This window comes from Punica granatum, chromosome 4 (genome assembly GCF_007655135.1).
Source record: "Punica granatum isolate Tunisia-2019 chromosome 4, ASM765513v2, whole genome shotgun sequence".
Lineage (NCBI taxonomy): Eukaryota > Viridiplantae > Streptophyta > Magnoliopsida > Myrtales > Lythraceae > Punica > Punica granatum.
The window spans coordinates 33,563,685-33,586,123 of NC_045130.1; the positions used below are offsets into that span (position 1 = coordinate 33,563,685).

The 22,439-nt window shown below is 35.4% G+C and overlaps 2 protein-coding genes across 2 annotated transcripts; both read right to left on the reverse strand.

The window, feature by feature from the left end:
- Nucleotides 1-17,193: 17,193 nt before the first annotated feature.
- LOC116203098 (peroxidase 44-like) lies at nucleotides 17,194-18,741 on the reverse strand. Its single transcript, XM_031534761.1, has 2 exons — nucleotides 18,343-18,741; nucleotides 17,194-18,202 (listed from the first exon to the last, which is right to left on the reverse strand). The coding sequence occupies exons 1-2, from the start codon at nucleotides 18,529-18,531 to the stop codon at nucleotides 17,432-17,434; spliced, it is 960 nt and encodes a 319-aa protein (XP_031390621.1). The 5' UTR covers nucleotides 18,532-18,741; the 3' UTR covers nucleotides 17,194-17,431.
- A 1,596-nt stretch (nucleotides 18,742-20,337) lies between these two features.
- Nucleotides 20,338-21,914, reverse strand: LOC116205420 (probable carbohydrate esterase At4g34215). Its single transcript, XM_031538029.1, has 3 exons — nucleotides 21,044-21,914; nucleotides 20,747-20,956; nucleotides 20,338-20,656 (listed from the first exon to the last, which is right to left on the reverse strand). Exons 1-2 carry the CDS (start codon nucleotides 21,632-21,634, stop codon nucleotides 20,813-20,815), a joined length of 735 nt encoding a protein of 244 aa, XP_031393889.1. The 5' UTR covers nucleotides 21,635-21,914; the 3' UTR covers nucleotides 20,338-20,656; nucleotides 20,747-20,812.
- Between the last annotated feature and the right edge of the window lie 525 nt (nucleotides 21,915-22,439).

Genomic DNA, 22,439 nt, shown 5'->3' on the forward strand with positions numbered 1-22,439 from the left:
CTGCCACTTATCAGCTTAAACTTTTAAGTAAGAATAGATCTAAACCCGTATAAGTTCAATGAAAATTCAAATATATATATATATATATATAACTTAAATTCTTGTTTTATTTGATTATTAATAAGTTCTCCTCCCTCAATGCCTCATTAATTGATCCTCAACCTTTTGTTGGCTACTAGCTAAATTTAGCAAGATTTAATTGCCTTTTATACAATGAATCTCTTTCATACTTATACGTAATTCCCCATATATAATTAGACGTTTGAAATGGTAGTTAAAACTTTGGAGATCTTTAGTCTTGAATTCTTTCGATTATAAAGAGACTCATAAAACTAATAATATAAGGAAAATGAAAGATGAATAAATGAACAAAAGCAATTCATTAACGAGAATCGAATATAAAATTTCTTAATTTCGAAGCGAGAACGTGTACCGTTGTATTACGCGTCTTTTCTCTTCGATTCTTGAATTTGATTTTAAGTTCTATCAAGTAATTGATAAAACCACCACTCGGGCTAGTCTTGTTAGATTATGAATTCTGTGATATATGAATATATAGATTTATATATTTATATGTAGATGACTAGTTACCCCATGTTAGTATACGCCGTATTCCTTTTCACTTGGCGTATGAGAACAGATCTGTGATTTTGATATTAGGAACAGTCGATGGATTCAGATAAACTGATTAACCAACGATTAGAGCAGTGTTTGAGCAGCATCCAAAAGGAAAAATCACTTGGTCCCAAATTGTTTCTATGAATGAACAACGGTTATTAGGTTGCATGGGAAAAAACATGAAAGCTGGGGTCAGGATCGTAAAAACGTCCAGAATTTCCAGGACACGGTGGAATCAGGTGGGCCCAGGGGGGGTCCTTTGCTTTTGCCAAAGGTGGGGCCGGGTTGAGTAAGGCATTGAAGTGGCTAGTGCATGTGAAGGTAAGCATTGAAACCCGAGTCTCTCCATCCCCCAATTTCTTTTTTCTTTTTCTTAACACTATGCGCCGGTTTCAATTCGCCGTTTACTGCGAAATTTTACTACCGAAAGAGTTTTATCCTTTGATAAGTCGTTTCAATTTAAATTTGAATCAACTAATGTTTATTGAACTTTTAAATAAGAGATGGTGTAAGTTAAAGAAAAGAAATCAAAATTTTAAATACCAACACTCACTTATAATTTAAAATCAACGAATTTTAAATTTGATATGAGAATTTTTGTGCCCTTCATTCTCCTGTCGTATGCCCTCTTGTCAGTTGTCATCTCGAAAAAAGCAAATAAATCTTAATTCATTCTTGTTTCAACACGGATCATTCACTTATTTTCACTTACATGAAATATTGAGATCGAACTATACATGTAAGAACATCTCTAAAGTGAGGCTGTATTTCACCTGTGTTGCATTACCCGATATTTAAAAACTCAACAAAATCCTTGCTAATCCACGGTTTGAGTTGGATTAATATACTAAAAGGCAAATTTTTCTTAAATTTTCTCTGTTCATATCGGCTTAAATAAAAAAAATTTACTCAAAATGAATAGATACGAAACACATAAATCAATTCACGTTCGATTATAGTGAGAATATTTTGCATCTATATACGACAGACTAACCGAAAAAAAATATTCATTTAAATGAGAAAGAAATTAAGAAATGAATGAATGAATTAGTTAATTAAGATCATCAGTCTGTCGGGGAGGGGAGAAGGATCCAAATGTATGGTCAAGAGAACAGAGTCGGCCGGAAGAGGAATAATATAATGGAATCACTCTGACGTTAAGCAAACAACGGGCTTACGGTGGGAGACAACTGCAACTGGAAGTGTCTCTCCCTCTCTCTCCCCCCTCCTTGAAAACTATATACATACATACATATGTAAATATATATAAACATATATGTATTTTAATTTCTAAAATATTAATTTATACCCGAGAGGAAGCCGGCGGTGGCTAAGGTTGGCTTAAACATTGAACACATTTCACACGAGAAAGGGGATTATAGCTCTTGCACGATAATCAAAAGATTTCATATTGAATTCTCGTAGTAGAATTATTTCTTATCTCTTTCTCAGGAGGTCGATTTCTTTGTAATATATATGTTTAATTATGAACCTCTCTTTTAATAAAAAAGAAGGAAAATAAAGGGAGTTTGTGTGTCCTTCTATTGTAATGGGCTTTCCATGACATCGAATCTTGCTTGGAAGCTCAGCGAACTCCTAACAAAGACTCGAAGAAATCCTTTCTAATATATCGGTTTATATCTTTTGACGTGAACGTCAGCACATGTGATGGGTGGGAGTTTTGGTCACTCATTTTTCTTGCAAAGTTGCATTTTGAAGATCGATCTAGGCGGGGAACTCAAATCCCTCTGGAAGGAAGTTAAATAATTTCATGTTTTACGAATGAAAATAAATTGATAAATAAATAAAATGATACCGCACAATAAACAAATGAGCATATGTGGGTTTCTGCACAGATAATAATTTATTTTATATTATATTATAAATTAAGAAAAAGTATACACACGAGCACGAAAAAGGTGCAGAACACAAGAATCGACTTTGCGTCTCAGACGCGGTTTACTGTCGCCTCGCCCGCCCGACTAACTTTCTGCCTTAGTTTCTAAGCATTAGTCATGGGGGGAAATTCTTAAGTTCATTGACCGGATATTCGGTTTTACTAAAAGTTTTTATAGTCGAAGCATAATAACGTTTTATACAAAGAAAATAATATTCCGTACAAAATAATCAGTCGACTGATTCGTGCATGCAGTCTCTGAAATAGGAATAGATCGAGATGGTTGAGAGAGAGTCATCTCCAAGATCTTGATGTTCTATGAGGATTCAGGGATTGATTTCTGATCTTCGATAAATTATGTAACCATGTGATTAGTCTCTGAAATAGAAATGGACCGAGGGGACTGAGAGAGTGTCATCTCCCTAAGACCTTCATGTTAAACGAGAATTTAAGTAATGATTTTTTATTTACAATGAAATTATGCATGTTCATCGCCTAACTCGAAATTTTATATTCCTATTTGCCCCCTTAGTTACCCCCAATTCCTTGATCCAAAACCTACATTTTTTGACAAATACCCATTATCAAGCGGAAAGGAGGGGAAAAAAAGAAGAAGAAGAAGAAGAAAAAGAAGAAGTCGTCACACCTCGTACGGGGGTGTTCTGTTGTCTCTCCGTGCGGTCGCTGTCTATGTTCCTCATCAAACAGGAACACCACCTACATGATCCACAACATGTCATGTACTTTTTATCTCTCTTTCTTTTGTTTTCTTTTTTTTTTTATTGGAGAAAACAAAAATGAAAATTGTTGAAAGGATGGGGGGAAGAATAGGAGATTGTTTAACTTTATGTTCATTAATGGGAACATATGGTGCAGAAAAACAACCTAAAAAGGCCAGAAATGGTGGACATATCCTGTTCTTGCTTGCTAAAAGAGAGAAGGGACCGAGTGCATTTGCCCCCACACGTTTGGAAAAACACTCCCCTCTGCTCCAAAGTCCAATCTGGTTCCCCTCTCATAATCATTGTATGTTCATGCATTCGATCAATTAATTTGGCCAAATCTCATATATTCATATCTTAATTCATTATTAATAAGATCGATATACAGGTGCAACATCAGCTGGTTCGGGACAGATAGAATCATCATGCAAAAAGTCCCGTGGTAAGAGGCGATGGTTCTCTTTTGCACCCTGTATCTGTCATTAAACATGGTTGGACTTAATGAATTCTAAATGACAATTTATACGCATGCACATGTCCGTTCGTCCCCCCATCTGAAAGAGCTCAGAATGTACATATTATTGTTTCATGACTAGTATTTGAGGCAACTTTAATGCCTGTAAAATACATTATCATTACTATAGTGATAAGGAGTGGGCATTTTTATCGAAAATTCAGCGTGCCTTAAGTAATTATATGAAAGTTACGTTTGTACATCGAAATCGAAAGGAATGGATAATTCATTATTTTCTCCATTTCTTTCTTTAATGTCTATTTTATGAGTTGATAATAGTATTCCGTTAGAATGATAAGCTTTCTCCAACTCGATGGAATGATGTTTCCTTTAAAAAACTTAAGTAATCATTCCATCATTTTAAACGGCTTTTATTCAAATATGATATATTTTCTTTGAGTTTCATATATCGAAATAAAGGTATAAATTGAAATATTGAAAAGCAAGTTCATTTTTTCTAATAACATTTATATACGTTTTCAAGTTCAACTACAAAAAGAAAAATTATATTTCTCTCAATAAAATTATATTTTGCATTATAGAACTCGTCATTCATTTACATTTCATTCCGGCATATCAAACGTAACCTTCCGGTCATTTGTGGTAATATAATCAATAATTTCGCTATGCCTTCTGAACGGACATATTGATTAGCAAGAATCAAAGTTTTGAATTATTTTATCAATTTAAAGCAATAAAATGATTTGGCAATGTCTAACCTTGACCGGCAGTTTCTCAGCTGAAAGGAAAAGCAATGACCGACTGGCTATCCATTAATTTGAGAAACCACCTGCATAATGAATATTGATATATATCCAAAAAAACTGATACATACATATATATATATATATATAACAAATATCTGTTTATAAATATAATTGTTCCACAGATAGAAAAAATGAATTTTTATTAAATTTTATTTCGGTGAACTATTTTTGTTTAATTTTTACATGTACTGGATGTGATATGATGTCAAGAAGCGCTTTTAGCTAGGGCACTCGTATATGTATACTTATTATTCGGAATATTTTGCTCCGAGATCTCGTCATGAACATTAATCCACTTGGCTCTCGAAGCTCAACCTTGATGACACCACGCATCATAAATTTCTTTAGTTTAGTAAATTATCTCCCCTACTTTTTGTACAATATATATAATATTCTAATTACTTAATTTTGTGCATGTGATTCCTTTTTTTCCTTTTAATTAGTACTTTTTTATTACAAAATGGACTTATAAATTTAATACATGGAAATAAAAATAAATTTAAATAAATAGACACAAGTAGTTCTACTAACAAAAATTCGAATATGGAACCCAATAGGGTTGGTTTGGTAGTTAAATGATATGACTTCCTTGGAGAAATCTCAGATTCGAATACCCAAAAAACCATGCAAGAGAATATTCCATATTGGGTCACGTGCATGGTTTGTAATCGGATAGATCTATCATGTGGGCTTGCAAGCTATTCACATTGACCATGTGATTAGTCGGGTGAAATTCGGACACTCTCGTTACAAAAAAGAAACATTGAATTTTGAAATTTTCTAAGTTAGCAGGAGAGCATATGTAACCTCAACATTACACCCCTTTCTCTTGCATTAGAAAAATTTAAAACACATGGAAGAGGTTAAGTTGGCGGAAAATTCATGCGCAGATCGCATTGTCCTTCACGTGGAACGTGGAAGAGATGCAAAATAGGTTATCGAAGCGAGAAATTTACAACGTTTTTCCTCATTAGCTCTTTAGTGTGATGAGACAATTAAAAAATGTTCTAATCCACCCCGAGTTCTGGATTCAATTGACGTTATGTGTCGATTCATAAGGCAAGCATTGTGATGATAAACAAGGTTGGTGGGAATCGTGGAAAAACTACAACACATGCGCCCCAAAAAGCAATAAGAAAATCAATGTCGGTCCCGTGTCCCATAAAATTTGACGACAATATTAGGAAAAATTATATTTGCAACAGGAAAAAAACCAATAATAAAAAGAATAATAATTAATAAAAATAAAAGGAGTGCATGGGGGGAAGTTGGTAGGTTGCCACTTATGTAACTTTTAAAAGGTTTTCGAGGGTTTTGGAGGATAGCCATAAATAGAAATCTGCCTCCTATACTTTTTTTTTATACAATTTCTGTAATTATTTTACCTTCAATTTCATGAATATTTATTTAATTACTGTGAAGAGGGGAATCTTCACTGTAGTTTGACAGGCTTTTCTGCTCCCTCAGTGTGGGTTTTTGTTTTTTTCACCCAATACACAGCACTTTCACTTTCACTTACCCTTTGGGTTGATTTGATGTGTCTTACTCTTCCTTAAAATTTTTCATTTTTTACTTTTTCCAATTTTTTTATATTTTTTTACCAATGAGAAGCTTCATTATTGGAATTTGTCCTTCAATTCATTAGATCCCATTTCGGATGCATTTTGCAATCCACTTTCTTTGCCGTCTGATTCAAGTCTTCCCCTGGTTCAGTCATTTTCTATATCTTCTGGATCTTAAGGCCATTCTACTTGGCACCCTCTTGAACTTGAAGAGACACAAACAAGAAAGACAAAATGCGATTTGATCTATACTGACCAAAGATCATGAGTAGTTTATTCGTTATGTTCATTTTATCATGATACGATTCTGTGATGGAGTGGAGTAATTGTAAGTATACTAAGTGATCCCTGTTAAAATTTGTCTCAATCATCTTGTAAAGTACGTTTGACATGAATGTACCTCAAATCTGACTCACTAGGTAAAGAAACTCAACGTCTTCTATTTATATGATATTAGCTAGGTTATTTGGTTACTAATTTTGGTTATCGATGAAGAGGGCATGTCTTCTTATAGTTCATGATATAAATTGAATGTGATATGTATTTTCTAATGGGTGTAAAGCCTTCTTTGGATTTATTTTGGAAGGAGCCGATAATTGTTTACATTGAGCCGGTTCTCACTCTTAAATTCCGATAGTGATTAGGGACTTACCATGTGTTCTTATTTTCTTTCTTCTATCTATTTCTTCCTAAGTCCATGTGCTTTTTTATAACCGCAAAAGAATTCCAAAAGTTATCTTCTTCCATCAAGCATAATTTCAAGCGTTTCTTTCAATTTTTTTGAATTTACTAACACTTTGATCCTCCAATTTTTCAATTGTCAGTACTTCACTATATGAATTTTCAAAATCAAAAATTTGATCCATGAATTTTCAAAAATCATAACAAAATGGTCCTTTTAGCCATTTTTTCGGCCAACAGTTTGGTCCCTAAAAGGATCATTTTGTTATGATTTTTGAAAATTCAGGGATCAAATTCTCGATTTTAAAAATTCATGTAGTCAAGTGCTGACAATTGAAAAATTAGAGGATCAAAGTGTTAGTGGACTCTTATATTTCTCACGGGCTTTAAGTGCCTGATCATGATGATCTATTTGTAATACGCCATTTTGTGTCCTTAAGTGATGTATTAAATCATTTACCTTAGATCCAACATAATTCGGTTATGTTGGGCATGGATGTTGCATTATCGACTCTCATCGAATCCAGCGTGCATCCAAAATGAACGCTCACGGGTATCATCTAATTGGCATACCAAAAGAAAAAGGAAAATAGAAGGAAAAGAAAATATCAGAATATGGTACCAAACAGAGAGGAAGAGGGTCTTTTTGTTCTCTCATGTTGACAACCAAGGTTGTCTTGCTTTTGAATCCCTACCTCGGAGCGCCTATGTCAAATAAGAGAGCTCCCTAAGCAGTCCAATTACTATGAAATTGGAGCAATTTGTTGATATACGTTATCTCACATGAAAAAATTGAGAAAGAAACCACAAGCTTATATGATGTTTGGGTCCAGTAACTTATCAGCTTAAAATTTTGGGTAACAGATGAGCTCAAGTCTATATAAGTCCAGCGGGAGTTTTACACAATTGTTTATGTATCTTGGACAACGCTTCAAAAAGCTATTGTGGATAATAGCCAAGTGTCATCAACAGCATAGACAGAACTACAAGACCAGATAGCGATATATAACTATGAAGTATGGAAGAAAGGGGGATTTCCGCCTTTATGTTCCTTCCTCTATCCCTCGCCGGTGGACTCCCATATAACTTAATTTTGATGTCAATTTGTCCAGAAAGAAATAAACTTTCTAATCACCTGAATCAAATATTTACGTATTTATTGATGGAAGTAAGAAAAAATTTTAGATTTATAATAATATACAAAATTTTATGATAAGGGATGGGTATTATTTTTGAAATTTAAGTGTGCACAATCTGATATCCGAAAGCCCAATAATCCCGACTAATTGAGAATCGAGTTTATTTTATGATAAGGGATGGGTATTATTTTTGAAATTTCAGTGTGCACAATCTGATATCCGAAAGCCCAATAATTTCGACTAATTGAGAATCGAGTTTGGGTCGGCTCACTAATGAGTAAAGCTCTTTTAGTTTTAATTTTTTCCATCATTAAATTTAAATCCGAGACTTTGTTAGAAGAAAATAAATGTTGAACCACTTGAATTAAGTTATATTGGTAGATGTGTTTGAAATTTAAATATGCATATATATTTTTTTATATGGCTTAAGTTCATTTGATTGAATCAAATGGAATTATATTATTCGACAAAATCATGCATTTTCCCCCCTTTTTTAATTAAGCAGAAAGAAGGGTGGATTTAGACCCGCCGTTCTTATTAGACACAAGATGTCCCGACAATACATGCACGTTTGCTCGCTTTTAATAGCATGAAGCTATAAAATTGTTAATGGAATCCCTTACCATGGGACCCTTCGTAAGAAAATATATCAAAGGTCCCAATGATTAGACATGGGAATTCTTCATCTTTAATTACTTCGGTCGGGCTATATGTCTTTTTTCGTAACATAAAAAGCTAATTGGTAGCCCTCTTATAGTGCAATCCACATCCTTACAAGAGACAGGTGATGAGGCCATCTATATATATCATCATCCAGGCTATGGAATTATTAGGTTCGAAATGACAGGTACCGACCCCTACCTGAGGATAAAAAGTTCGATCCACCGACGTAGAGATTGACATGTGTTAATGAATTAATGACCCACTTATATGAGGCACATACAACTTGGGTCATCGTTGCAAACATCTCGGTGCCGTTTACGAAGACCAACATTGTACTTTTGCGTGCATCATAAAAATTATAACTTACTGTGATGAAACATAACATTAGGGTAGGGATGATAAACAACTAAGTCGGTTTTGTGGTTATATCTTGAGATTAGAGAGGGGACGAGACATAACAATATATATTCAACGCATATTTTTTTCATCTACTTATATATAGGGGAAAAAACACACTGTTTTCATAGAAGTGTATCGGGAATGTACGTATACGTAGTTTCATTAATCATGTTCAGTTTGAGCTGAGCTTTTTTGACGTATGTTTCATTATTGGAGAAAACTTACGACAGCGTTATAGTAGCTCATTATCTCTAGATTTTGGAACTCATACCTGCCGATAAGTATAATTCCGAGTAATTACTAATATAATAATGCAAACGCCCAAAATATATAAAATATAAAAATAAAAAAGACAAATAGAAATTAGTATATCCAGCATGAATAAATATATATGTATGGATGTACTTTATAGACACAGTGAGTCCGAGATTCCTGCCATTTTTTCCTCACGCAATCTATCGGAAGCTTCTCTACTGCTACTGTCTTCCCCAGAAGACATGCATGTAGCTGATGATGATTAATGATAATCTTGCATTAGCTTGAAATTATTAGTTTAAAAAATGAAGAAAATGAAGGAAATTTAATTATTACATCAATTGGATTTCCCATGTTTAATTATGATTGTGTTCGTGCGGGTGACTTTTAATCCTATATTCCCGGGGGAATCACCGCCGGACCAATCATACTTCCATGCCTTTTTAATTTTTATTGTTCAGGTGGATATGATTACCTACGTCCTCAGTTTATCTTATACATTGTTACTCTTTAATTAATTAGTTAATTACCTCTCAATATAGGAACTTTTGGGTGTTGGATATGATTTCGTGATGTATGGGATGATGCATATATGAATACCTCGTCAGTAAACAACTCGTGTGATTCGAACGGAGTGCGCTATTATGTTGTTTCAAATTATTCATTTAGATGGGGGAATAAATTATTCATGAGTTCTTTTGCTCACACGGATGGTTTTATCGTCGAGGGGTTTCGAGCTTGGATGAACTTGGAGGCTTCAAAGGTCCGAAATAAAGCTTAGTGGAATGACACTCTCCCCCGTCTCATAACCGAATCGATCCTGAACGATCCCATTCATCAGAATTTTCAACCTGCTTAGTTTCCCTTCTTCCATACTTTTCTCTAGTCCCATGCACGGGATTCCATTTTATAATACGAGAAAAAACAAATGAATGTGGACATTTGAAATTATAATAAGATTGCAAATACAGTAATGTTTCGATATCGATTGTCTGTACCCGATGAACTAAAAGATATATAATGTTCAAATTCCATTGGAAAATTAGTCAGGCAAAAACATTATCCAGCAAGTATAGTTTCTTCGGTGTTATATATTGATGACTCGATGAGGGAATGATATTGGGCTTTGGTTTGTGATGGACCACCTCACTGATATTAGCCTCCCGCATTCGTCGGGCATTGGGCCTACCTTCTTAATGGGCTCGGCCCATGAACCCTTTTGTGGAAATCAAACGCTCAAAAGAGATATATTAATGAAGGTGCCTTGTCCTTCTTTTGCTTATAAAACATGATTTGGATTATTACTTAAGAGTAGGGTAAGATAAGTTGGCGGTTACGACCTCACCTTATATCATGGGAATTCGAAGGTAAGTAATGCTCGTATATATATGTGAGGTTATGTTTAGGGATAGTGATTAGCGGTTGATCTCCTCTCACTGTTAAATTCTTTAGGGATTTACTAAAAAATGAAATATGTCCAAGTTAAAACCGTAACTCTATTTACAATGGTTTCGATGTGTGCGAAATCATAGCATTATGTAACAAACCAATGTGTGTGGGAAATACCCTAAAGCTGAAGGGACATTGTTTTGTATTAATGCTTGTGCGAGGCGCGAGAAATTCATGCAGTCGCTCTCTCTGTTTTTTTTTTTTGGAGGGGGGGGTGTTTTAGGGTTTGATAAGGAAGGAGTCGCTCTTTCGATGTATAGCCGCACGTCAAGGTGGAAGATTATCTCTAGCTAATGATGAGAAGTCTCTTTTATCCTTCTCTAATTAACCGTTGTTTTATTGATGGACCTCCCTTGAATGTAGCAAGAAAAAATGTACAGAGACTTAATGGAGAAGCTCCCCCAGAAGACATGCAATGTAGGTGATGATTATTAATGATAATTTCACATGCGCCTAATAAAATTAATATTAAAATATATGAAATTGAAGAGCAATTTAATTAGTACACCAATTTGATTTCCCATGTTTAATTATGATTGTGTTCGTGCGGCTGACTTTTATCCAATATTTCCAGGGGAATCACCACCGGGCAATCATACCCCAATGCCTTTTTTAGTTCTTCTGTTCAGTGCATATGATTTATTCCATCGTAGAACCATCGCGCGATGTCGCTAGCTGAAAAAACTTTTTCTTTGGTCTTTTGATTTAATATATTAGCATTATCTAATAATAATAATAATAATAATAATAATAATAAGTATAAGTGAAACTTATGATAAAACTACATATATATCTAAATAAATATTATAAACTTTTGGTTGTTAGCAAATCATCTAGTATCTAAAAGATTAAATTAATTAATATGTCATACAGTATAAAGCTAGTATTTCTTTTTGTAAATTTTAATTTTAATGATCTCTCTAAATAGATTATCATGATTACAATATAATAAGCTTAAGTGACCTTGCTAAATTTAAGTGGACAAACCTACTAGCAGTGCAAGGTTTAAATTTCGTTAAATGCATCTCGTCGTCATGGCCAAGGGAACGACAAGTAAGGATTAGTCTTAGTCACTGGGCTATAGCATAACCTTCCATTCTACCGAAAAAATTATGATATTTATAACTTCATAAATATATAAAAAGAGGTTATTTAAATTGGTGACCAATTAAAATATGTTTTTCATACATAAATTAAGAAATAGACAAGTGATGATACCTAATATGAAGTGGAAGAAAACTTGCAGTGCAAGGTTTTGAAATTCATTAATTAGTCATAGTCAAATCAAAGCCCGAGCGAGAATTAATCTCAATCAAATAAGCCAGCATAACCCTATGCTTTACTGAAAACAAAATGAGAACATTACAACGTCACAAATAAGAAGAGATGACTTAATGATTCAACTAGATTTTTAACACTTAAATAAAGAAATTACAAAAAAAAAAAAAGTGGGGTTGCAGACGGGAAAAACCCACTTTCTCGGCCCAAGGATTCGATGGACGGGTTTTAATCCACACACACACATATATATAAAATTGACTCATGTTATAATAGATGATCCATCATTAATGGATCAAAATTATTAAAATAATTTATTAAAAAGATGAAATTATTAACCTAATTTTGATTATAAGACTAAAATTATTGTAAGATATAAACTTATCAATATATATAAGTAAAATTGACTCTTGTTTTAATTTTTTTTCTTTTTCAAAATTTTCATTTTGCAAAACATTTGGTATTGATTTGATAATCAATAAGAGGTTCACGCCCCGCGTAAAGAACACTAGCAAACAAATTAAGGTCCTGATGATCTTCCAATTTCTTTCCGGACGATCGGAAACGCTTATAAGAAAAAAAATTGGGTGTGAACAATGACAACCCCAATTTTCAGGTCATATGCAAGACGCGGTGAGCAATCTAGCTATCTAATTATGCGTACGAATGAGCATCGCATGACGTGCTGATTTCATTTAATTAAGGGATGGAATCATCAGTTGTACTAATTAGATAGATCAGAGCTGCAAAATATATCCGAATTGACGCTATGTACGTAAATCTTGGCTTATTTTACTTTTCTTTTGTGTATCATTGTATTTCTAACAAAATAAAGAATATTAAATCTGATATAATACCATAATATCAATAAACTAGGCCGAAATCCTGCGCGATGCCACGGTCTAGAATTGTTTAATTATTTATTATTCACAATATATCAATTTATGTAATAATGTTGGTAGCACATGGATCAAAAATAAATTATACAAATAATTATTTATGAATAAAGTTTGCTAATTTTTTTCCATCCAAATTAGCGCGCTCGTTATTACGAATCGAATACGATCGAAGAATACAAAATTAATTTACTAATTTACTTTCAACGTGTTCATAAGTTGATGGTTGTTAATTAATTGTATTATTTAGAGTCCTTTATGGTTATATTTGAAATTGGTTTTACTTCGTTCTTCGCCAATCCTTAATATCGATCCCATGAAAGTATACAAACTTTTGATTTTTTATCACGTTTAGTACGATGTTAATCAGGTCATCAGATACCAGAGGTACAAAAAAAATTCCAAAATTAATCCCTCTAATTAAGTCAAAAAAGGACATGAGAGTTTCAATTTGCAATATAGATCTAAATTTTGAAAAAGAAAATATTATAAATAAGCTAATTTGTATATCTAACATTTTTGATGTAATTTAAAAAAAAAACATTTCTAGCTTAAAGTTGGGGGAAAAATACACCGGTCCGACCACGTTGAACGATCGTTTAATCGAAGTCTTAATCAGATGATTTACAATCACTGGACAAAAGAGAAATTTTTTTAAGGTGAAATTAAATGTTCCTAGAAATAATTGGTCTAATCATAATCATCATTTAGGCAAAGTGGCCAATTTGGTCATCGGATATCTTGTCAAGAGAGTGTAAAGAACACGATGAAAAAAGTTAAAGAAATAATTAAATAATGAATTAAATAATCTTTTTATAAGGAAGTGGGGAGTTGAAAAAAATTCTCTACTCGCCGCTACAATATGTTTCGTAAATAATTTGTAAATATATATATGCACATAGGTATTTACACATGTGCATATACATATACTCTAGTTATAAATCTTTTAGGCTCATAAGATAATTGAAATTTGAAAAGATAATCAAATTTCCATCAATCACAAATCGCTGCTCATATATATGCATGTTATGTATATATGAGTCCTGATCACCCCATGTTAAGTACGCTCATTTTTGTAAGAGGACAAAAAGAGAAAAATAAAAAGGGAGTTTGAAAGGAATCTTCTTTTTAATTTGCGGTAAAAGATAGAATTAATCGCTTCCATTAAAAGTTTGCTTAAACAAATATACTATGCCGATGCTCTAATTACTATTTCCTTCACAAATCATATATAACATTTCTCTCCTGTTTCACGTACGAAGAAAGAACCAAATGATATTGAAAATTAAATTTCGTGTTGATCCATATATATATTATCCATGCATAATTTCCATATGATGTGATGGTTCTCTTTTTCTTAATGCTAAATCACATCGTCTTTAACCACTCGTACTTGGAAATTTCAGTATCAGTGCCATTTTTTTGTTTAGAATATATATATATATATATATATATATATATTATATGATAGTATAATGGGAGAAGAAAAGTAGTTGGTGTTATTAAATGTCTCTGCTCTAAGCATCTATCGAAATCTTCTCTATTAGTACTGTCTTCCTCAGAAGACATGCATGCAGCTGATGATGATTAACGACAATCGTGCATCAACTTGAAATTATTAATTAAAAATAATAAAAATGAAGAGGAAATCTAATTAATATCGCATCATTTGAATTTCCCATGTTTAATTATGGTTGTATTCGTGCGGGTGGGGCTTTTCATCCTATGATCCCGGGGGAATCACCGCCGGCCCAATCATTCTCTATGGTTGTTCAGTGCATATGATTACATGCTTTTTTTTTTTAATGAATATAGTATTACATGCTGAATTTGTCTTGAACATCGTTATCTCTTTAATTAATTAATTACCTCCCAATATATGAATTTTCGGGTGTCGAGTACGACTTTTGTGATGTATACGATAATGCATTTATCTTCTATGATTCAGATTTCAACGGAGTCTTTCAAATTATTCATTTAAATATGAATATTCAAGCGGTTTACATTTCTTCAATAATTTTAGCCAATGAGATTCTATTTTATATGGGAAAAGGAAAAAAAAAATAGAGATTGTGGACAATGGAAATAATAAGAGTAAGTATACAGTAATTGGTAAACATTTCGAAATCGATTGTCAGTACAGATGAACTAAAAGATAAATAATGTTCAAATTCCATTGGAAAATTTATCTGGCAAAAAATAGTTTCCAGCAAGTATGGTTTCTTCGGTCTTATGATGACTAGGTGAGAGAATGATATTGGGCTTTGCTATGTGATGGACTATCAAACTGAGATGGAATTGGGTCTGGCTTCTTAATGGGCTCTACCCATGAACCTTTTTGTGGGAATCAAATGTTCGAAAGAGAGTGAAGCTTCCCCCCCTCAAAGAATGAAGCTAAGGTGTCTGTCTTTTCTTATAAAACAGAGTATAATGCAATTCGCCCCCGAAACTTTGAGCCTCGAGGTAAAGTGCCTCCCTACCTTTAAATTATTGTACCATACCCCCCAACCTACTTAAAAGGGAGCAAAGTGCACCCCCATCTACTTTTCCAGTCACTTTTATGGCCAAATTTTTAATTTACGATTAATTTATTAATTTCATAATTCATAAAATAATTTTATTGCGCCACCACCACCCATTTTCTCCCCAAATCTCTGTGTGTCTCATGAATTCTCTCTCAAGCTGAGGCCCAACATGCTACCGCTCCCCAAGTCTCTCCCTCTATCGTCCATGGGTGGTTCTGGCAAGGATGAAGCAAAAAATTGTCACTTTATACATGCTACTGCTCCCCTATGTTTGTGATCTGCATGCCTCATCAATTTAGATCCTCATTTTGGGAGATTATGCTAATCGAAACAAGGGCAATATGGGTGTTCATCTTTTGGTTGCTTGCTCGAACTTCATATGATGAATGTGCATAAAGCCCCGATTTTCACATGTAGTTGTTAACATTAGCACAACAAATACTCATCCTGACTGTGAAGCAGTATTGAAATTGCAAAATGCACAATTTCCATATCCTTGAGAGTGACCTTGGACGAGAGAACGAGGAAGCAATAGCATGTTTGGACTAAGCTTGGGAGAGGATCATGGAACATAGATAGAGAGATCATCGCGCCTAGTTTGCATCTTCCCCCTTCTCTCTCTACGTCCTTTTTTTTAACTTTAGAATTATTTTATGAATTATGAAATCAACAAATTAAGCTTTGGCCGAAAAAGTGATTGGAAAAGTAGACAGGGTGCACTTTACTTCCTTTTAAGTAGGTTGGAGGGTATGGTGCAAAAATTTAAAGGTCGGGAGGCACTTTGCCTTTGGACTCAAAGCTTATGGGGCAAACTGCATTTTACTCTATAAAACATAGTTTGGATGTATTATTTGCGAGAAATAAAAAGTAAAAAAATGAGGTTAGTTCAAGAGATTCGTTACTTGTCCTCCTCAAACAAGATTTCGGATTTGAGTTTTGTGAATGGAAAAAATTCACGGGATTACCTCTAAGTGGACCGACCGGGCTCGAGCTGAATTAGTCGGGGCCTATTATCCATGAATTGGATTAGTCGGGGCGGGAAGCTAAAGTGACATGAATGGTTTTGTATATATGCATGATATGCTTGTGTGAGGCAGGCGCAAAATTCATTCAGTCGATCTTACAAATTACAATGTCTTGCCACACGTCAAGGAGCAACACCTTAACCATTCCATGATTATGGTCAATCATTCCACGAATGTGTGAATATTCCATGCTTAGTTTTCCCTTTTTTGGGAAATCATATATATCTAAGTCAATCCTTAAGTATATAATTACTTATATATCAAGGATCGACATCTAAGTCTTTCCATAAGTATATCTTACTTCAAATATATCGAGTAGCCAGAGCTAAGTTTTCCCTTGAGTATGGCCAATGATTCCTTGTATTTGTTACTTCTGAGTCAAAGAACAACATAAAGTCTTTCCTTAGATATGGTCAGTCATTCTAATTTGAAGGATTAAACGGTTCGTTTCAACTGCAATATGACCCCCAAGATTATTTTTAATGGATAAATAGCCTCTTTTACCCCTCTTTATTTTTAATTTTTTACTCCTATTGGTGGATTTTCCTCGATGGTGTTGTGTATAACGAGTATCCCACAAAAAATCTATTTTTATCAACAGTATATATATATATATTGTAATATTTCTAAAAATCAAGAAGAATTAGTCAACTCTTATTGTTTTATGACTTTTGGAACGTATGAAAAAAAATCTTACAAAACTTTGTAATATATATATAAGTATATATAGGTCTATATGAGTATACAACCTTGATAATTCATCAAAAAAAAAAAAAGATATCATCAAAAAAGAGTAGACAGCATTGATATGACACTAAAAAGAGTCTACAAATGGATAGCAGATTAACGATTATAACTTTTTAGGCAGTCCCGTTTGCCTCCTACACGATTAGAACTATAAAAAAAAACGAAAATCGAAGCAATAAAAAAGAATTAATAAGTAAAAATGTTTGATAATTGAAAGAGAAAATGTTATTAGGTATGGATCAGACCCTTTGGGCTTTTTAATTGTTGATATTGCAGGTGCATGTGCACGTCTTGCTATTGCCGCTGATTATTGAAGACGCGGCAATTTTTCCTGATTTCCCCGGCATTTCCTGTAAGAACTTGGACGTTCCCCATCTTTACCATTGCCCTCGCGAAGCTCCTCTGAAACTCGGCATTGTCTGCTGCAAGCTTTGACACGATCCCGGTGCTTGATTTGTCCAACCCGAGCTCCTGGTCTATTTGGAGAATCCCTCTCTTCCTGAGCACTTGGCTGTAAAACTGATTATCAACTATGAATGACGTCCCCTGATCCAGGAAAGCGGTGGGGTCCACCCCGCCGGTGCCCGACCCACATGTCTTATTAAGCTGGGAGACCAGGGCTGAGTCCATCGACGGGTCGGGCAACCCGGTGCCTTGGAAGTTCGAGAGGCGGTTTTGGAAGGACCTGCAGTGTGCCACTCCCACAGTGTGGCCCCCGAGAAGGACCACCATTTCGGTGAGTGTGAAGCCCTTGGATTTGAAGGCCTGAAGCGCCTGCGGCACCGTGAAGCTTGGGCCCGGGAGGTTCACGTCTGATGGGGTCGAAACCAGGCCATCTCGCCGACCTGTGGGGATGTCATATGTTGGTCCACCAGCCAAGGAGACCGAGTCCCGGGTGGCTACGGTGATTATATCAGCACATGAGACCGTCGAAGGGCATGCAGCCTCTAGTGCTTTCTTGGCCTCATCGATGATTTCAAATCCCCGGACAGTTAGGGTCGGGCCAGCGGATTTCTCGGATTGCTTGTTCGGGGTGGAGTCTATGAGGATGGACGCATCACAACCCTGAAGTCATCGAGTATGGAGGTACGTTAGGGACTGATGCATAACTTAACTATTGTATACTGTAACTAAATAGCACCTCAACCGTATAGATCTTTATCTTTCCGATATAGATCGATGACGATCAGATCAAGAGAACTTACCCTAACGAAACAGTCGTGGAAATGCATGTGTAGAAATGCGGCAGTGATAGAGCGATCAGCTTTGAACCTGTTCTGAACCACTTCGCGGATGATGGCCTCAGCTCTAGGGCATGTCGAATTGTAGAACCCGACTCTCAGCTCAGCCATTGCCAAGTTTGGAAGTAAGTACAGAAGGAACCCGAAAATCATTATCGCAACTCTTCCTATTTTTGATTTACCAAAGTAAATATTGGAAACAATTACTCCTCTCTGATTGTATCGCGTTACGGTACTACGATTTGGTTAAGAATTGGGAAGGACGCAAGAGATTGATGAGTTCTTGTGGGAATGAGGATGGAGGGGAGATCACCTTACAACAGATATATATAGTGCGTGAGAGGAGTCCCGTGATAATGAATGAAATCATGAAACCGTGGGGGCGTAAGCAGCAATGGTCAATGCCAGTGGGACAGAGCATGTATTTCGTAAGCAGCAATTAGTATGTATATTATATATATATATATATATATATACCATATTGGTACACTTTACAAATTACACTTTTAGTAGGTGGGTTTTATTTAATTTACAGGGATTTGAAATTATCTGAAAATACTTCATTCAAATAAAAAATAAATTTCAATCAATAGGTCAACAATAGTGGTATTTCAACTAGAGAAAGAAACTGGTGGACGTTGATAATCTGGCATATGAAAACACAGAGGCCTGCCTTTTTAGGGTACAAATTTGTTTTATGGTCCAATATTTCTCGCCGAGCAATAGTTTCACTTGAAATAATTTATTGTATTTTATTTTGGGTACAGCTGGATATCTTGTACTCTTGTTACTTATCAATGTGTAATCGATCGATCCCATGAAGATCACAAGTGGCTGCCACTTTTTTTTTTAATGAATAAAAAAAAATGGCAGCCACCATTTCTGTTAAAATTACGTACGTCACGCATGTTGCACTTTTTTTTTTCTTGAAAAGGAATAATATTAATAAACTTTAACTATTCAAGATTCATCGAGACATGTCGATTAGTACAAATAGTACGGATAGTATTAATACCCATCTAATCTAATAATATAAAGTCTAGTGCCCTAACAGGATGAGAATCAAAGTAGATAGTTGCTTCCTGAACTTGCAAGTCTTCACGAGCTGTCCAAGTGAGTGAGTCCACAACTGCGTTGGCCTGTCGAAATGTGTGTTTAATCTTGAATCTGACAAAGGAACTTGCTGGGGTCCTATAATCCAAAATAATGGACATTAGTACGGAATTATCACAACATTTACCCAAGAAAAGATCGACCACTACCTTGGCATGTTGCACTTTCAAATCCTTAGTTATATCCTCTTTTCCCCCCTTAAGATCGAGTACGCCATAGGAAGTCCTGCAAGGAACTTTCTCAGCACGTTCAATCAGCCAATCTTATGATATGATGTATGAAAATCGGCTATATTGTTATAGAAACATGGATTTTCTATGTGCCATATAAACAATATTTTTCTTAGATTCTTATGATATAGCTTTTATATATATATATATATATATATATTTCTTTTCTTTTCTGAACTTATAGCTGGATAACTAATGTTTAATCCAATCGAATCAACTTTGAAACAATGTCTTTTTTTTGAAATAATGTCTTCTTTCGTCTGAATCTGAGGAAAAAGGAAATTAATAATGCTAAGCTTGTCATGGAATTGGCTCGTCTCATCATCATGATTCGACATTTTAAAAAGAACGACTATGTCATGAAAGTTTAATTCATTTTCTAAACTGTGATTAGTTCAATCTATCGAAAATGACGGGTCAATAATGTGAGAGAGAGAAATGGTGCCGAAGATAAGATGCCAAACTTGAAACAAAGTGTGGTCTCTGCATGTTCAGGAGACTACTTGACTTGCCTTAGGGCATACGAGATTACAAGGGCAATCATTATAAACTCTTTCTCAGTATGCAAATAAAATCGAACACGGGTTGTTAAAATTTCTACTATAATTTAGTTAAATTGATTCGTAAATTTAAAACTCATTTTAATTGATTATTAAAGAGAAAATCTTGCACATATAAAAGCGTCAGGAAGATATATTAACTCATTACAATGGGATTAACAATGAAATCATGTGACAGTGTATGTTCTCTACATATTTAGCTTATAAGGTCTCTCATAGCCTTGGCAAATCTCAGTGCAAAGTTCTCGGTATTACAGTAACTAACTGATTTCATCATTCATGGGGCCGGATTGACGTATTAATGGATATGTGATGGATAGCGAGCACCGTTTCCTCGATAATTCAGTACATGGTAATGCGATGGCTTCCTCGTCACTGCAGAAAGAGAAAAGTTTGTTCGTCGGTTTGTGGCAAGCATATCGAACTTTGATTGTACGAAATCTAGGAGAAGGGAAATCCACAAACCTGAGTTGTAGTTTTCTTGCTCGTCACCTCGAGGAACTTGTTGGTTAGAAGCTTGCCCACTGTAACCTAGGCTTGAGCAGTCCCATGGATTCCATCTGCTTCCAAAGGCAGGACGTGCGGATCGACGTTCTCCACGTTCGGAACGTTCAGTGACAACTGAGCCTCTCGGACTATACTAGCAAATGGTTTCCTCCCCGGCAGTATCACGACCTGTGGATATCACAGGTAAGTATGAGAATGGGAAGGAATTTGAAGTAAGGAGTGGCGGGGCTAAGGCGAAGAAGGAATGGTTTCTACCTGAATGATTAGAAGCTCTGGCAACTTAAGATCGGCTCGGATATCTTGGAAGAACTTGGTCAGGTCCTCCTTGTATTTGTGTGCTTTGTTTATGTTATCCGAATCTGCTCCGCCCTGCCACCACAGAAGTGCTTCGATCTTGCCACCGTTCTTCACTGCTGCCTCGGCTCTCGCCGTTAAGTTGCCATACACGTACCTCCCCCGCTGCCACCTGCTTATGCTGCTGCACGGGACGAGCCCAATAGTTCCATAGCTTGGGTTGCGTTCCAGGATCCCCTTGGCAAACGGCATCTCAGGCCCGAGACCCGTAGCAGGTTGTATCTTGTATATGGCGGCGTGGATTGGCTCCTCAGCCTTGACCCAGTTCATGTCCACGTCAAGCCGCATGATCGAGTCATTGGATTTGAACTCCTCAGGTACGATTCCATTCCACACGAAGCGTTGGCCGGCCTCTTCGTGGACGCCGCCACGGCCCACCATGTTGCTCTGCCCCGCCAAAAGGAAGATATGTTCGGGCTGAGAGGGCAGTGTGGAACTGACGGTGGACAGTGCATTGGCTAAGAGGAACGAGATGAATACAAAGGTCGACATTCTGAATTTCTTGCCTGTGGGAAGATGATCGATGAAAGAAGGCCTTTGGTATGATTCTTCTTTGGAAATGGAATTGGCCACTCTTATAATGTCTTATTTACTATTTTTATACACTTTCAGCTGAAACTGATTTCAATTTTCATATTTTACCCAAAAATTCCATTTTTATATCTTTCTTAACAGAATGAAGCTAGTTCAGTTCTACATCAGTTAACTGAATATGACCTCTCGAGAAGATTTTTGTTTCACAAGAAGCTGTAAAAGAACCAAGTTCGGAATGGAACGACAGAATTTTGGGCAACTTAAATGGAATAATAATTATAGTTAGTTTTAATTATAAAAAAAAAAAAATCAGGGTTGGGCTGGTGCCTGAACATGGCAGAATCAGATCATTATTGTGAAATGGATTGTTCCGGTGATCTTTGCACGTGCTTAAATCGCCCTAGATGAGGTCTCATACGACAGTGTTTGGGACAAAATTGGCATTCTACTCTTTGAACCACTTGGCCGACTCATGGTCAATTTCACGCTTGAAATTTGATCATCGGGAAGTCAAAATTTACAGTAACTAGGTACAATGATTCATACATTCATACACTGCCCTGCTCCTTCCCTTTCCTGACAAGGCCATGCCACAAATGTACAGATGTAATGTATATGTGACGGGAAAAAATACTAGAGACTGTAATCTGTTCTTGTTTGCATGGTACTATAAAGGAACAGTCTTGCTTTTGTTGAACGATGTAGATGGCGAAGCCAGGGACCGGGAAATTGATGACCAAATTGATGTAACCAAAAGAGGGAG

Excerpts from the sequence above, each read along its gene's own strand:
- LOC116203098 (XM_031534761.1), bottom strand. The coding sequence starts at position 18,531 with ATGATTTTCGGGTTCCTTCTGTACTTACTTCCAAACTTGGCAATGGCT. Across the intron at positions 18,203-18,342 it reads TCCACGACTGTTTCGTTAGG|GGTTGTGATGCGTCCATCCT; the intron begins GTAAGTTCTCTT and ends CGATGACTTCAG.
- LOC116205420 (XM_031538029.1), bottom strand. The coding sequence starts at position 21,634 with ATGTCGACCTTTGTATTCATCTCGTTCCTCTTAGCCAATGCACTGTCC. Across the intron at positions 20,957-21,043 it reads CAGAGCTTCTAATCATTCAG|GTCGTGATACTGCCGGGGAG; the intron begins GTAGAAACCATT and ends TGATATCCACAG.